The following is a 15,518-nucleotide window of genomic DNA, read 5'->3' on the forward strand; positions in this document are numbered from 1 at the left end:
AACCTGGGGCTCCAGAGAACACCCCTGCAGTAGTATAACCTGGGGCTCCAGAGAACACCCCTGTAGTAGTATAACCTGGGGCTCCAGAGAACACCCCTGTAGTAGTATAACCTGGGGCTCCAGAGAACACCCCTGCAGTAGTATAACCTGGGGCCCCAGAGAACACCCCTGTAGTAGTATAACCTGGGGCTCCAGAGAACACCCCTGTAGTAGTATAACCTGGGGCTCCAGAGAACACCCCTGTAGTAGTATAACCTGGGGCTCCAGAGAACACCCCTGTAGTAGTATAACCTGGGGCTCCAGAGAACACCCCTGTAGTAGTATAACCTGGGGCCCCAGAGAACACCCCTGTAGTAGTATAACCTGGGGCTCCAGAGAACACCCCTGTAGTAGTATAACCTGGGGCCCCAGAGAACACCCCTGTAGTAGTATAACCTGGGGCTCCAGAGAACACCCCTGTACGTCTCTGACACCTGGGCGGTCACCGAAGTGTGTTCTACCTCATTATTACGAATTATTATGAATTTATAAGGGACTAATATTCCATAATTTTATACATACATTATTTGCCATTCACTTGGTGCGCAATTCTTTTTTTCTATACTTTTTTTTTACTTTCTCATATACAGAGTATAGAGGAAGTATTGTAATCGTGCTCAAAAATCACATGAAATTTTGACAGTTTTCATCATTTTCCACCTCAGTACTTCATCATATATGCGTAATCGAGTCGGAAAAACTGGGCTTTGCAATTATGTATGTGTGTGTGCAAACATGATAACTTGAGTACCGTTAGAGCTAGGTTAATGAAAATTTATTTTTAAGTATTACATCAAATTTGTAGTTCTGTGTCAACTTTTCAGCAATTTCCAGTAACTGGAAGTGAAACTAATTCTACTTTTGGTTTTTCAAAAGTATATAACTTGACTACTATTTCAGATAGATAAAAGAAATTGAACCCTTTGAGCCCGACAAGCTGGAAAACCGGCTTTAAAATTAGGCAAATATGTCCGAAAAGTCGGTTATCCTGCCCGATGATCTAGCGTCATAGTCCTAGGGGCTGGTACACCGTCTTATTAAATACAATTAGCGGCGGACTGAATAAAACAGTGCATATGTCTTTTTAGTGCAGGATTATGATTCTAGATTTTGGGGAAAGTTGAAAGTGAAAGTGTTTGCATTTGTAAAAAACATTGTCAACAAAAAAATTGGTTATTTTATATTATTTTATTATTCGGTTATAATTATTATTATAATACCAGTAAATAGTTTATTTACTCTAGTTTTGTCATTATGTTTAGTAAGTATATAAAACAAATATCGGTATATAAATATTTTTTATTAGTGCAAACTTTTGTTGTACAAATATATTTTTTTTTTAAAGCAATGCTGCCAAAATGAAAAAACTGAGCCACAGCCATCGACTGTGTTCCTTTTATATACATTGTTATGTTCATACATTGTAAAAAAATTAAGAATTTCAGAATCTAGCTGAATTGTTTGTTTGATCCTGAGCCTGGATATCAAATTTGGCTTGATGATCTCAAACGGTTCAAAAGTTATAGGCAAAGTTAGAAGCAGATAAGTGAAAATTGGTTTGGGTCTGGGAGCTCAGGAAATGGGAGAAATTAGGCCAGGGAGCCCGGGCTCAAAGTAAAAGATCTAATTCTCTACCTTCTGTCAAATTTTGAGCAATTTCCATTGACCAGAAGTAGTAATTTACGCTATTTCCGATTTCTCAAAAATCACATGTGAATTTATAAAGTATTATTAATATTCCGCACTATTATACACATTTTATTTGCGTTCACTTGGTGTGCAATTCTTTTTTCTACGAGATTCTATTCTATTTTAAAAAGTTTAAGTAATTAAAAATGGATTAAATATATTGTCTATATCCCGAATTGCCATCCCCTGTAGTGTTATATAAGAATATTCAGTTTATTGTATGAAAAAATTGTGGGACCCCTGGACACATTATTACCCAATGAATGTCTTTCTTCAGTGCTCCATGCTCACACATTATTACCCAATGAATGTCTTTCTTCAGTGCTCCATGCTCACACATTATTACCCAATGAATGTCTTTCTTCAGTGCTCCATGCTCACACATTATTACCCAATGAATGTCTTTCTTCAGTGCTCCATGCTCACACATTATTACCCAATGAATGTCTTTCTTCAGTGCTCCATGCTCACACATTATTACCCAATGAATGTCTTTCTTCAGTGCTCCATGCTCACACATTATTACCCAATGAATGTCTTTCTTCAGTGCTCCATGCTCACACATTATTACCCAATGAATGTCTTTCTTCAGTGCTCCATGCTCACACATTATTACCCAATGAATGTCTTTCTTCAGTGCTCCATGCTCACACATTATTACCCAATGAATGCGCCACCAGCCTGCTGTCCACAACGCTGGGGGAGGACCCAACTCCGTACTACATCGTTGGCACGGCCATGATCAGCCTGGAAGAAGCTGAGCCCAAATCTGGGAGAATTATTGTATTTCATTACAGTGAAGGTTAGCTGTTTGTGAATAATTGTATTTCATTACAGTGAAGGTTAGCTGTTTGTGAATTATTGTATTTCATTACAGTGAAGGTTAGCTGTTTGTGAATTATTGTATTTCATTACAGTGAAGGTTAGCTGTTTGTGAATAATTGTATTTCATTACAGTGAAGGTTAGCTGTTTGTGAATTATTGTATTTCATTACAGTGAAGGTTAGCTGTTTGTGAATTATTGTATTTCATTACAGTGAAGGTTAGCTGTTTGTGAATTATTGTATTTCATTACAGTGAAGGTTAGCTGTTTGTGAATTATTGTATTTCATTACAGTGAAGGTTAGCTGTTTGTGAATTATTGTATTTCATTACAGTGAAGGTTAGCTGTTTGTGAATTATTGTATTTCATTACAGTGAAGGTTAGCTGTTTGTGAATTATTGTATTTCATTACAGTGAAGGTTAGCTGTTTGTGAATTATTGTATTTCATTACAGTGAAGGTTAGCTGTTTGTGAATTATTGTATTTCATTACAGTGAAGGTTAGCTGTTTTGTGTTTTTTGTGGAATGTGTCCAATAAAATAAAATAGCCCTGCAAGAAGCAATAGTTAGGGCTGTCAAATTGTAAATGTATATCCTAGGCAAACTGAGCATGATAGCAGAGAAGGAAATCAAAGGGGCAGCTTACAGCATGGTGGCTTTCAATGGCAAACTTTTGGCTAGTGTCAACAGTACAGTAAGCTTTTTTTCTTTTTCAAAACATCTTCAAAAAATCTTTAAACTAAATCAAATGTATTTGAAGGTTCGTCTCTTTGAATGGGACTAATCCCTTGACTTAAATGAATGTATTTGAAGGTTCGTCTCTTTGAATGGGACTAATCCCTTGACTTAAATGAATGTATTTGAAGGTTCGTCTCTTTGAATGGGACTAATCCCTTGACTTAAATGAATGTATTTGAAGGTTCGTCTCTTTGAATGGGACTAATCCCTTGACTTAAATGAATGTATTTAAAGGTTCGTCTCTTTGAATGGGACTAATCCCTTGACTTAAATGAATGTATTTGAAGGTTCGTCTCTTTGAATGGGACTAATCCCTTGACTTAAATGAATGTATTTGAAGGTTCGTCTCTTTGAATGGACGAGTGAGAGAGAGCTGAGACTAGAGTGTAGCCACTTCAACAACATACTGGCTCTGTTTTTAAAGTCCAAAGGTGACTTTGTTCTTGTTGCTGATCTCATGAAGTCTGTTGCTCTTTTGGGCTACAAACCTTTACAAGATGCATTTGAGGAGATCGCTAGAGACTGCAATGTCAAATGGATGACAGCCATTGAGATTTTGGATGATGATAACTTCCTTGGTGCTGACAACTTTCATAATTTGTTTGTCTGTCAGAAGGACAGGTAAACTTTCATAATTTGTTTGTCTGTCAGAAGGACAGGTAAGCTTTCAGAATTTGCTTATCCTTCTAAGTTGCAGGTGTTCCCTTCCCCCCTTCCCCCCCCCCTTTACCATGTATATATGTATGAATATATCAGAGATGTAAATGTTCCACTTTTTCCTACTGAGAAAAGTTTTTGCCGGGAAAAAAAATCAGGAATTTTCCATCCATTTTTTTTTCAATAAGCATCTGAAGTCTTTTCTGCCAATAAATTTTTACCTTTTGCCACCCATATTTGAATGGTTGTATCTTCCCCTCCTGCTTATGGCTGTTTGGATGGTTTACAGAAGAATGCTCAGTTCCTAGCCTACGTCATTCAGGAATGGGTTAGGGTTAGTCTATGGTGTGTCCACTTACTGTGAATGGGTTAGGGTTAGTCTATTTTACTAAATTTAAAAAAAAATAAAACCCCACTCAATATGTCTTAACACAAAATACTGATGTAGGCTTAGTTTACTATGATGAGATTACACAATTTATGGGCCTAGATCTAATGGTTTTTTAACTTGGGTAAAAAAAACTTTTTGGTTGCCATCATAGTACACACTAATAAACTTTAGGAAGTGGGTTGAATCTCTGATATGTTAGTTAAAAAGCTGTAAGGTTCGAAAGCTGCAGTTTAAAATTATTTCTTGTTAATATCTGTGGCTAAAAAAATGGTCTCATTAACAGTGCAGCAACTACAGATGAAGAGAGATCACAAATGCAAGAAGTTGGTCTCTATCATCTGGGAGAAATGGTCAATGTTTTTAGACATGGTAGGTGGACTTCACTCATGGCAGCTGTGTGCCCCTTACACACCCTAGACATGACAGGCAACACCCTAGACATGACAGGTCACCCACACACCCTAGACATGACACGCCAACCCACACACCCTAGACATGACAGGCCACCCCCACACCCTAGACATGACAGGCCACCCCCACACCCTAGACATGACAGGTCACCCACACACCCTAGACATGACAGGCCACACCCACACCCTAGACATGACAGGTCACCCACACACCCTAGACATGACACGCCAACCCACACACCCTAGACATGACAGGCCACACCCACACCCTAGACATGACAGGTCACCCCCACACCCTAGACATGACAGGCCACCCCCACACCCTAGACATGACAGGTCACCCACACACCCTAGACATGACAGGCCACCCTCAGGTGTGGTGAATGTCTATCTATGAGGTTTGCTGAATGTCTGTCTATCAGGTGTGGTGAATGTCTGTCTATCAGGTGTGGTGAATGTCTGTCTATCAGGTGTGGTGAATGTCTGTCTATCAGGTGTGGTGAATGTCTGTCTGTCAGGTGTGGTGAATGTCTGTCTATCAGGTGTGGTGAATGTCTGTCAGGTGTGGTGAATGTCTGTCTATCAGGTGTGGTGAATGTCTGTCTGTCAGGTGTGGTGAATGTCTGTCTATCAGGTGTGGTGAATGTCTGTCTATCAGGTGTGGTGAATGTCTGTCTATCAGGTGTGGTGAATGTCTGTCTGTCAGGTGTGGTGAATGTCTGTCTGTCAGGTGTGGTGAATGTCTGTCTGTCAGGTGTGGTGAATGTCTGTCTATCAGGTGTGGTGAATGTCTGTCAGGTGTGGTGAATGTCTGTCTATCAGGTGTGGTGAATGTCTGTCTATCAGGTGTGGTGAATGTCTGTCAGGTGTGGTGAATGTCTGTCTATCAGGTGTGGTGAATGTCTGTCAGGTGTGGTGAATGTCTGTCTATCAGGTGTGGTGAATGTCTGTCTATCAGGTGTGGTGAATGTCTGTCAGGTGTGGTGAATGTCTGTCTATCAGGTGTGGTGAATGTCTGTCTATCAGGTGTGGTGAATGTCTGTCTGTCAGGTGTGGTGAATGTCTGTCTATCAGGTGTGGTGAATGTCTGTCAGGTGTGGTGAATGTCTGTCAGGTGTGGTGAATGTCTATCAGGTGTGGTGAATGTCTATCAGGTGTGGTGAATGTCTGTCTGTCAGGTGTGGTGAATGTCTATCAGGTGTGGTGAATGTCTGTCTATCAGGTGTGGTGAATGTCTGTCAGGTGTGGTGAATGTCTGTCTATCAGGTGTGGTGAATGTCTGTCTATCAGGTGTGGTGAATGTCTGTCAGGTGTGGTGAATGTCTGTCTATCAGGTGTGGTGAATGTCTGTCTATCAGGTGTGGTGAATGTCTGTCTATCAGGTGTGGTGAATGTCTGTCTATCAGGTGTGGTGAATGTCTGTCTGTCAGGTGTGGTGAATGTCTGTCTGTCAGGTGTGGTGAATGTCTGTCTGTCAGGTGTGGTGAATGTCTGTCTGTCAGGTGTGGTGAATGTCTGTCAGGTGTGGTGAATGTCTGTCTGTCAGGTGTGGTGAATGTCTGTCTGTCAGGTGTGGTGAATGTCTGTCTATCAGGTGTGGTGAATGTCTGTCAGGTGTGGTGAATGTCTGTCTATCAGGTGTGGTGAATGTCTATCAGGTGTGGTGAATGTCTGTCAGGTGTGGTGAATGTCTGTCTATCAGGTGTGGTGAATGTCTGTCTATCAGGTGTGGTGAATGTCTGTCAGGTGTGGTGAATGTCTATCAGGTGTGGTGAATGTCTATCAGGTGTGGTGAATGTCTGTCTATCAGGTGTGGTGAATGTCTGTCTATCAGGTGTGGTGAATGTCTGTCTATCAGGTGTGGTGAATGTCTGTCTGTCAGGTGTGGTGAATGTCTGTCTGTCAGGTGTGGTGAATGTCTGTCAGGTGTGGTGAATGTCTGTCTATCAGGTGTGGTGAATGTCTGTCAGGTGTGGTGAATGTCTGTCTGTCAGGTGTGGTGAATGTCTGTCAGGTGTGGTGAATGTCTATCAGGTGTGGTGAATGTCTGTCAGGTGTGGTGAATGTCTGTCAGGTGTGGTGAATGTCTGTCTATCAGGTGTGGTGAATGTCTTTCTATCAGGTGTGGTGAATGTCTGTCAGGTGTGGTGAATGTCTGTCTATCAGGTGTGGTGAATGTCTGTCTATCAGGTGTGGTGAATGTCTGTCAGGTGTGGTGAATGTCTGTCTATCAGGTGTGGTGAATGTCTGTCTATCAGGTGTGGTGAATGTCTGTCTATCAGGTGTGGTGAATGTCTGTCTATCAGGTGTGGTGAATGTCTGTCTGTCAGGTGTGGTGAATGTCTGTCTGTCAGGTGTGGTGAATGTCTGTCAGGTGTGGTGAATGTCTGTCTATCAGGTGTGGTGAATGTCTGTCTGGTGTGGTGAATGTCTGTCTGTCAGGTGTGGTGAATGTCTGTCTATCAGGTGTGGTGAATGTCTATCAGGTGTGGTGAATGTCTGTCTGTCAGGTGTGGTGAATGTCTGTCTGTCAGGTGTGGTGAATGTCTGTCAGGTGTGGTGAATGTCTATCAGGTGTGGTGAATGTCTGTCTGTCAGGTGTGGTGAATGTCTGTCTGTCAGGTGTGGTGAATGTCTGTCAGGTGTGGTGAATGTCTGTCTGTCAGGTGTGGTGAATGTCTGTCAGGTGTGGTGAATGTCTGTCTGTCAGGTGTGGTGAATGTCTGTCTATCAGGTGTGGTGAATGTCTATCAGGTGTGGTGAATGTCTGTCTGTCAGGTGTGGTGAATGTCTGTCTGTCAGGTGTGGTGAATGTCTGTCAGGTGTGGTGAATGTCTATCAGGTGTGGTGAATGTCTGTCTGTCAGGTGTGGTGAATGTCTGTCTGTCAGGTGTGGTGAATGTCTGTCAGGTGTGGTGAATGTCTGTCTGTCAGGTGTGGTGAATGTCTGTCTGTCAGGTGTGGTGAATGTCTGTCAGGTGTGGTGAATGTCTGTCAGGTGTGGTGAATGTCTGTCTGTCAGGTGTGGTGAATGTCTGTCTGTCAGGTGTGGTGAATGTCTGTCAGGTGTGGTGAATGTCTGTCTGTCAGGTGTGGTGAATGTCTGTCTGGTGTGGTGAATGTCTGTCTGTCAGGTGTGGTGAATGTCTGTCTATCAGGTGTGGTGAATGTCTGTCTATCAGGTGTGGTGAATGTCTGTCTGTCAGGTGTGGTGAATGTCTGTCTGTCAGGTGTGGTGAATGTCTGTCTATCAGGTGTGGTGAATGTCTGTCTATCAGGTGTGGTGAATGTCTGTCTATTAGGTGTGGTGAATGTCTGTCTGTCAGGTGTGGTGAATGTCTGTCAGGTGTGGTGAATGTCTGTCAGGTGTGGTGAATGTCTGTCTGTCAGGTGTGGTGAATGTCTGTCTGTCAGGTGTGGTGAATGTCTGTCAGGTGTGGTGAATGTCTGTCAGGTGTGGTGAATGTCTGTCTATCAGGTGTGGTGAATGTCTGTCTATCAGGTGTGGTGAATGTCTGTCTATCAGGTGTGGTGAATATCTGTCTATCAGGTGTGGTGAATGTCTGTCTGTCAGGTGTGGTGAATGTCTGTCTGTCAGGTGTGGTGAATGTCTGTCTATCAGGTGTGGTGAATGTCTGTCTATTAGGTGTGGTGAATGTCTGTCTGTCAGGTGTGGTGAATGTCTGTCTATCAGGTGTGGTGAATGTCTGTCAGGTGTGGTGAATGTCTGTCTATCAGGTGTGGTGAATGTCTATCAGGTGTGGTGAATGTCTGTCTGTCAGGTGTGGTGAATGTCTGTCTAATCTACAGGTTCACTGGTGATGCAACATGCTGGAGAACACACCACACCCATCTCTGGTTCTGTTTTATTTGGTACTGTCAATGGTGCTGTAGGTCAGTTACTTATTAGGTTACTCTAATGATATTACTCTAATGATATTACTCTAATGATATTACTCTAATGATATAACTCTAAAAAAATGATGTTCTGAAAACTAAAATGCTCTAATTGCTCTCTTCTCTAGGCATGGTTGCCCAGTTACCACAAGACTTTTTTAATTTTCTCCTGGAGGTCCAAAACAGGTTGAGCAAAGTCATCAAGAGTGTTGGGAAAATTGAACACAGCTTGTATCCTTTATTTAAGCTAAAGATTCACCACCCAACACATCAACACACTGTCACCACCCAACACACTGTCACCACCCAACACACAGTCACCACCCAACACACCAACACACTTTGTGTGTCACCAGCCCTGTGTGTCACCAGCCCTGTGTGTGTCACCAGCCCTATGTATCACCAGCCCTGTGTGTGTCACCAGCCCTGTGTGTGTCACCAGCCCTGTGTGTGTCACCAGCCCTGTGTGTGTCACCAGCCCTGTGTGCGTCACCAGCCCTGTGTGCGTCACCAGCCCTGTGTGTGTCACCAGCCCTGTGTGTGTCACCAGCCCTGTGTGCGTCACCAGCCCTGTGTGTGTCACCAGCCCTGTGTGCGTCACCAGCCCTGTGTGCGTCACCAGCCCTGTGTGCGTCACCAGCCCTGTGTGCGTCACCAGCCCTGTGTGTGTCACCAGCCCTGTGTGTGTCACCAGCCCTGTGTGCGTCACCAGCCCTGTGTGCGTCACCAGCCCTGTGTGCGTCACCAGCCCTGTGTGTGTCACCAGCCCTGTGTGTGTCACCAGCCCTGTGTGCGTCACCAGCCCTGTGTGCGTCACCAGCCCTGTGTGCGTCACCAGCCCTGTGTGTGTCACCAGCCCTGTGTGCGTCACCAGCCCTGTGTGCGTCACCAGCCCTGTGTGCGTCACCAGCCCTGTGTGCGTCACCAGCCCTGTGTGCGTCACCAGCCCTGTGTGCGTCACCAGCCCTGTGTGTGTCACCAGCCCTGTGTGTGTCACCAGCCCTATGTGTCACCAGCCCTGTGTGTGTCACCAGCCCTGTGTGTGTCACCAGCCCTGTGTGTGTCACCAGCCCTGTGTGTGTCACCAGCCCTGTGTGTGTCACCAGCCCTGTGTGTGTCACCAGCCCTGTGTGTGTCACCAGCCCTGTGTGTGTCACCAGCCCTGTGTGTGTCACCAGCCCTGTGTGTGTCACCAGCCCTGTGTGTGTCACCAGCCCTGTGTGTGTCACCAGCCCTGTTTGTGTTGCCTTAACTGTAGACAGCTGGAGATCTTATTTCACAGAACAAAAGCGGGACACCTGCATGGGTTTTATTGATGGGGACCTGCTGGAGAGTTTTTTGGATTTGAGCCGGGACAAAATGCAGGAAGTTGTACATGGTTTGCAGGTCAGTGACACTTGAGGGTTCATAGGTCAGTGGCACTTGTCTTCAGGGTTCATAGGTCAGTGACATTTGTCTTCAGGGTTCATAGGTCAGTGACACTTTAGGGTTCATAGGTCAGTGACACTTGAGGGTTCATAGGTCAGTGACACTTGTCTTCAGGGTTCATAGGTCAGTGACACTTTAGGGTTCATATATCAGTGACATTTGAGGGTTCATATGTCAGTGACACTTGAGGGTTCATAGGTCAGTGACACTTTAGGGTTCATAGGTCAGTGACACTTTAGGGTTCATAGGTCAGTGACACTTTAGGGTTCATAGGTCAGTGACACTTGAGGGTTCATAGGTCAGTGACACTTGAGGGTTCATATATCAGTGACACTTGAGGGTTCATAGGTCAGTGACACTTGAGGGTTCATATATCAGTGACACTTGAGGGTTCATATGTCAGTGACACTTGAGGGTTCATAGGTCAGTGACACTTGAGGGTTCATAGGTCAGTGACATTTGTCTTCAGGGTTCATAGGTCAGTGACACTTGAGGGTTCATAGGTCAGTGACACTTGAGGGTTCATATGTCAGTGACATTTGTCTTCAGGTTCATAGGTCAGTGACACTTGAGGGTTCATAGGTCAGTGACATTTGTCTTCAGGGTTCATAGGTCAGTGACATTTGTCTTCAGGGTTCATAGGTCAGTGATACTTGAGGGTTCATAGGTCAGTGACACTTGAGGGTTCATAGGTCAGTGACACTTGTCTTCAGGGTTCATAGGTCAGTGACATTTGTCTTCAGGGTTCATAGGTCAGTGACATTTGTCTTCAGGGTTCATAGGTCAGTGACACTTGAGGGTTCATAGGTCAGTGACACTTGTCTTCAGGGTTCATAGGTCAGTGACACTTGACTTCAGGGTTCATAGGTCAGTGACACTTGAGGGTTCATAGGTCAGTGACACTTGAGGGTTCATAGGTCAGTGACACTTGTCTTCAGGGTTCATAGGTCAGTGACACTTGACTTCAGGGTTCATAGGTCAGTGTTACTTGTACATGTGGTCACTCAAGGTAGTGTAGATTTAAATTAAACATCAATTTTGTAGTCAATATTATTTTAAAAAACAAACTATGCTATACTTTGATATTTAAGAATTTCATGACTCCTGTATGTGTGATCTAATTTAATGACACCTGTATGTGTGATCTAATTTAATGACACCTGTATGTGTGATCTAATTTAATGACACCTGTATGTGTGATCTAATTTAATGACACCTGTATGTGTGATCTAATTTAATGACACCTGTATGTGTGATCTAATTTCAGATGGAGGGGGACAGCAAGAGAGAGGCAAGTGTAGAGGACCTGGTTAAAATCATTGAAGAACTGACACGCATCCATTGAAGCTGTTCCTCCCATTAAAATATGTTTCTATTTGAAAAGAAACCATTTTGTTATTCTCTTTCTACTGATGCCCTGTGATGTATTGTTGCACCAATAACGGGGGATGGGGGATATGATGGTTGTCTGCTATCTTCCAGGAACGAGAATAGTAGTTGAATAAATATTGACCAAGAAAATAATAGGCATTGTGTCAAGCGATTATCGCCTTTATCGTGGTGATGTGAATGCTCATGGTAGTGGTATTCTTTAAATAGTAGTAGATAGCGTCATGTCAAACACAACCCTCTCACAGCAGCCCTAACAATCATGTATAAATGTGTCATCTAGTTCATATAGGTCTTTGTGCTGAAATTTCTTTTTGCGCATTTTTCTGTGTGCTCAAATTTCTGTTTGCGCTTTTTCCGTTGCGCATCTTTCTGGTCAACATGTCAAACGGCCGAAAAAAAACTTCGTTTTCGCCCGCGTCTCCCAAATATAGTAGCTTTTCACTTCATAGTTTCGATAATAAAAAGGGCTCGTTTAGCAATAAGCTTGGTGCCATTAAAAAGTATATTTTAAGCCCTCTAAGTATGTATAGTTGTTAATATTAAACAATATATCTCATTTACCAATTGAAAACTATCACTGAGATGATTTTTCAACAGCAGCCGAGTAGCGGATTTTGACCCCTCTCTCATTCAACTCGCGGGCCTTTTTTGACCGTTCACATATTTCTTTACAAATACCTGTAAAATGTGCAGATTTGAATAGCCTTTAGTGGGATACTAAACAAAACAAAATACATATATTTTAAATGTTAAAAAATTGAAGAAATTTAAAAATTACCATGTGATTCTATGATTGCACACATTTTTTATTTGCATTTTCAGAAAGATGGTCCTTTTTTTGGTTAAAACACATAAAATGTTGATCATTTCTGAGCAAGATTTTAAAAAAGGCCGAGCTCGACAAAACATTATAGCGATCACTAAAATAGCTCTACGCACGGTCGAAGAAAATGGCCGTTTTCTTCGTTATCAACGCACCACCAAGCTTTTCTAAATTTATGTTAGCAAGTTTTAGAGGCTTGATAGTTCAGTAAAAAAAAAAAACATGTAGCTACTAAATAAACATGTTTGTGAGTCTAGTTTTTATAGTTAATTTCTACAGTATATTTTTATTATTAAAACTATATCTCCGTTCAATGATTAGACTTCCACGTAATTTTTCAGCTTCGTCCGATAAAACTAAACCCCACTTCGCTTTCTGTTTGCTTAGTTCAAATATTTTTGTCTTTTCTGACAGAGGGTACTTTGACAATTAACTACAACATATTTTTCCAATATTTTTATTTTTAGAATAGACAATTTTTTTTCTGTTAAATGTAAAAGGTCACGTGATCGTACATTTCGTCACCAGTGTCGCCATTTTTTAAAACGGACCCGGTACGTTTTTGAAAGTTGCTATGTCAAGAACTCATGATTCTAAGATAGTGGGCACTAAATTTGTTCAAGTAGTAAAAAAGTTATGGCGTTTTAAAAAATTGGTATTTTCTTTTTTTTTTTCCAACACCCTAAAAAGTGCCGTGTTTGAGAGGTTATATCTGTAAAAGTTTTTATCATGTTAATCCCATCAGGGCAATGCATTGGCCTGAACAACGAACATTTAGATAAGAAAAACCAAGTCACTGTTTGCACGCTGTTTTGTAAATATTTAGTAAATATGTGCATCTTCTTCCAGCTTGATAGCTGGTGACAGTCACTCTTCTAGGAGACACAGGTCCAAAACTGCTGCCTTGTAGTTTGTTCTTGGTTGGACAAAAGGCTGAAATCGGAGTTAACTGCCTAAATGACACATAACCAGTCGACACGTATACTTAATTGTGTTGGAGGGGATCTCTTCCAAGGCTTTTTTCTCCGGGGGGGGGGCACTTGAAATTTTCGGGGGGGGGGGGGGGAAAGGGTGGTAGACTTTCTTCAGGGGGGGGGGAGACACTGTTAAAAGTATATATTTTCTATATCTAGCAGTCTTTAGCGAAGCTAAGCGAAACAACTAAACTAATATTTTCGCCATGTTCTTCCATGGGTGGTTACATCCCTTTGGAGAAAATTGCCGGACGTCCACGAGCCAAATGGATCAAGGATGTAAATTTTTAGCGCAATTTCCATACTGGGGGATTGCGATTATTAACTCGTCATTTATGGATAGATGATGTGTGTCCGGAGCTTTAAGTCGTATCACCTCCTCAACGAAGCAATATCGAGGACTCTTTCCAAAATCAAATATGTTAAGCAAGTTTCGAGGATGAACATAGGCCAAAAAAATTCCCGGAATTCCTTCCTGGATTTCCCGGAAAAGCCAAAAAAACTCGAAAAAATGCAGTTTTTTTGCCCATATCTCGGCAACCAGACAACTTAGCGACTTGAAACATTTACCAATCGATTTCTGCCATAATTTAGAACAATATAGCCGAAGAAAGTTTTCAAAAATATCCTTTCGTTCGGTCACAAAAAATTAATTTCTTCTAATTTGTATTGGCTAAGATTACTATTATAAAAATATTTCTAGAAGAAGCGAAGCGGTGAAGTAGCAAAACAAGCACACCGGCTGAGGCAGTCGCTAGTGAGAGGTAACGTCTACTTGTAACACGCTGCCATTGGCCAGACTCGCGCAGATCTCGCGAGGGGGCGGGGACTAGCTCTGCTCGTCTGGTTTAAACTGAGCATCTTGTAGGTTTTTAGCGCAAAGCGCTGAGGTTCGAAAGGATTTTAACATAGCGAATGAGCGGAGGTTCGAAAGAATTTTTACGTAGGTCTGTGAATTCTAAAAAAATAAATTAAGGAAATTGCGCTTAAATTGTCATTAGACTTTTTATTAACTTGTTTTTAAAAATGTCTAAATGAAATCAATTCTGATGTGTCGTTTTGCTAGTATTTTTTAGGACTATTATACCCTGTAAAGTGACCCTTGACTTTTTATGCATCAGTCCTCAGTTTTGGAATTACTGCATAGGACATTACTTCTAGTAGGTAGTCCAAGCTGAAATTAACTATTGATTGCAGACTTCTGGAGTGAGTAGAACCTATGTCATGGAAGAAGCTCACTCTATGCCACACATTTTATAAAAATATCTCAATAAATAAAAAAGTTATGCGATTTTTAAAAAAGCAAAATTTGGTAAAAAACTGATTTTCAAAAAGTGCCATTTTTGAGAACCAATATTTTCTAAACTAAATAATATAGAAGTGTAGAAATTGGTAAAGTTACTGCAAAGTTTGTAATATATATTATATTATATATGCCCAGTTTTTTTCAGTCATCTAAAATGAGTCTTTCTAAGATTAAAAAAAATAATTGAAAATAACAATAACGCGTTTTGGTCACTTTTATTTTCATTAAAAAAAAAATTCAAAATTCATTTTTTTTTTTTTTTTTTTTTTTTTGCTTTGGACATAGAATAAAACTAAAACTATTGTGTTGGTAACATTAACACTAACAGGAAGAATGTGTTCATTATTTTCAAAAATCACACGAGTTAAAATATTATTTTAAAAAATGCCACAGTTATCTAGTGCAGGAGAAACAGAATCAAAATTAAGTGGAGTAACGTAATGTAATGTAGTCTAATAAAGACGTGATGCCTACAAGTGATGCAGCAGTTGATGCTACATTCAAACCTATCGGGTTGATAACTTTGGAGGAACAGTTTTTAAAACGACAACTCCACATCTTCGTAAGTCTTGTTTCCCTCAACCTTGTGGAACATCAAGAGTAAGCGATGTTTTGGGAACTGTAGGGGGAGGGGGGGCGCTTGGCCGTCTTCCCTTCCCTTATAAGGAAAGTTCTGGATAGGCCACCATAAATGTCTCAAGCTATGGAAAAAATAATTGATTTAGTGATTAATAAAATATAATTAAATTTACTACTAGCCTATTGTGTAGGCCTACTATTTGTCCTATGACCATAACTGAAAACACCTTTTTGTTATAAGTAATTTATACTTGATAGTATATTTTAATTAGTAATTCTACTGAATGAAATATTCGTTGCTTGTGCCACACTGGTTGAGATATCCAATGATGAAGGTGCCATACTGTGGTTCTCAACATCTATAGAACAGCT

General features: G+C 41.5%; 1 protein-coding gene across 1 annotated transcript in view; it reads left to right on the top strand.

Moving 5' to 3' along the window:
• Positions 1-11,459, top strand: part of LOC131941281 (DNA damage-binding protein 1) — a 56,164-nt gene extending 44,705 nt beyond the window's left edge. Inside the window, exons 20-27 of the mRNA XM_059300454.1 lie at positions 2,366-2,530; positions 3,151-3,245; positions 3,630-3,910; positions 4,621-4,706; positions 8,558-8,641; positions 8,773-8,875; positions 9,907-10,030; positions 11,340-11,459. Coding sequence (XP_059156437.1) covers positions 2,366-2,530; positions 3,151-3,245; positions 3,630-3,910; positions 4,621-4,706; positions 8,558-8,641; positions 8,773-8,875; positions 9,907-10,030; positions 11,340-11,417 — 1,016 coding nt within the window. The 3' untranslated portion in view covers positions 11,418-11,459. The remainder of the gene's footprint in view (positions 1-2,365; positions 2,531-3,150; positions 3,246-3,629; positions 3,911-4,620; positions 4,707-8,557; positions 8,642-8,772; positions 8,876-9,906; positions 10,031-11,339) is intronic.
• The last annotated feature ends 4,059 nt before the right edge of the window (positions 11,460-15,518 follow it).

This window comes from Physella acuta, unplaced genomic scaffold (assembly GCF_028476545.2).
Source record: "Physella acuta isolate Inbredline_101_S28 unplaced genomic scaffold, ASM2847654v3 ptg000355l, whole genome shotgun sequence".
NCBI lineage: Eukaryota > Metazoa > Mollusca > Gastropoda > Physidae > Physella > Physella acuta.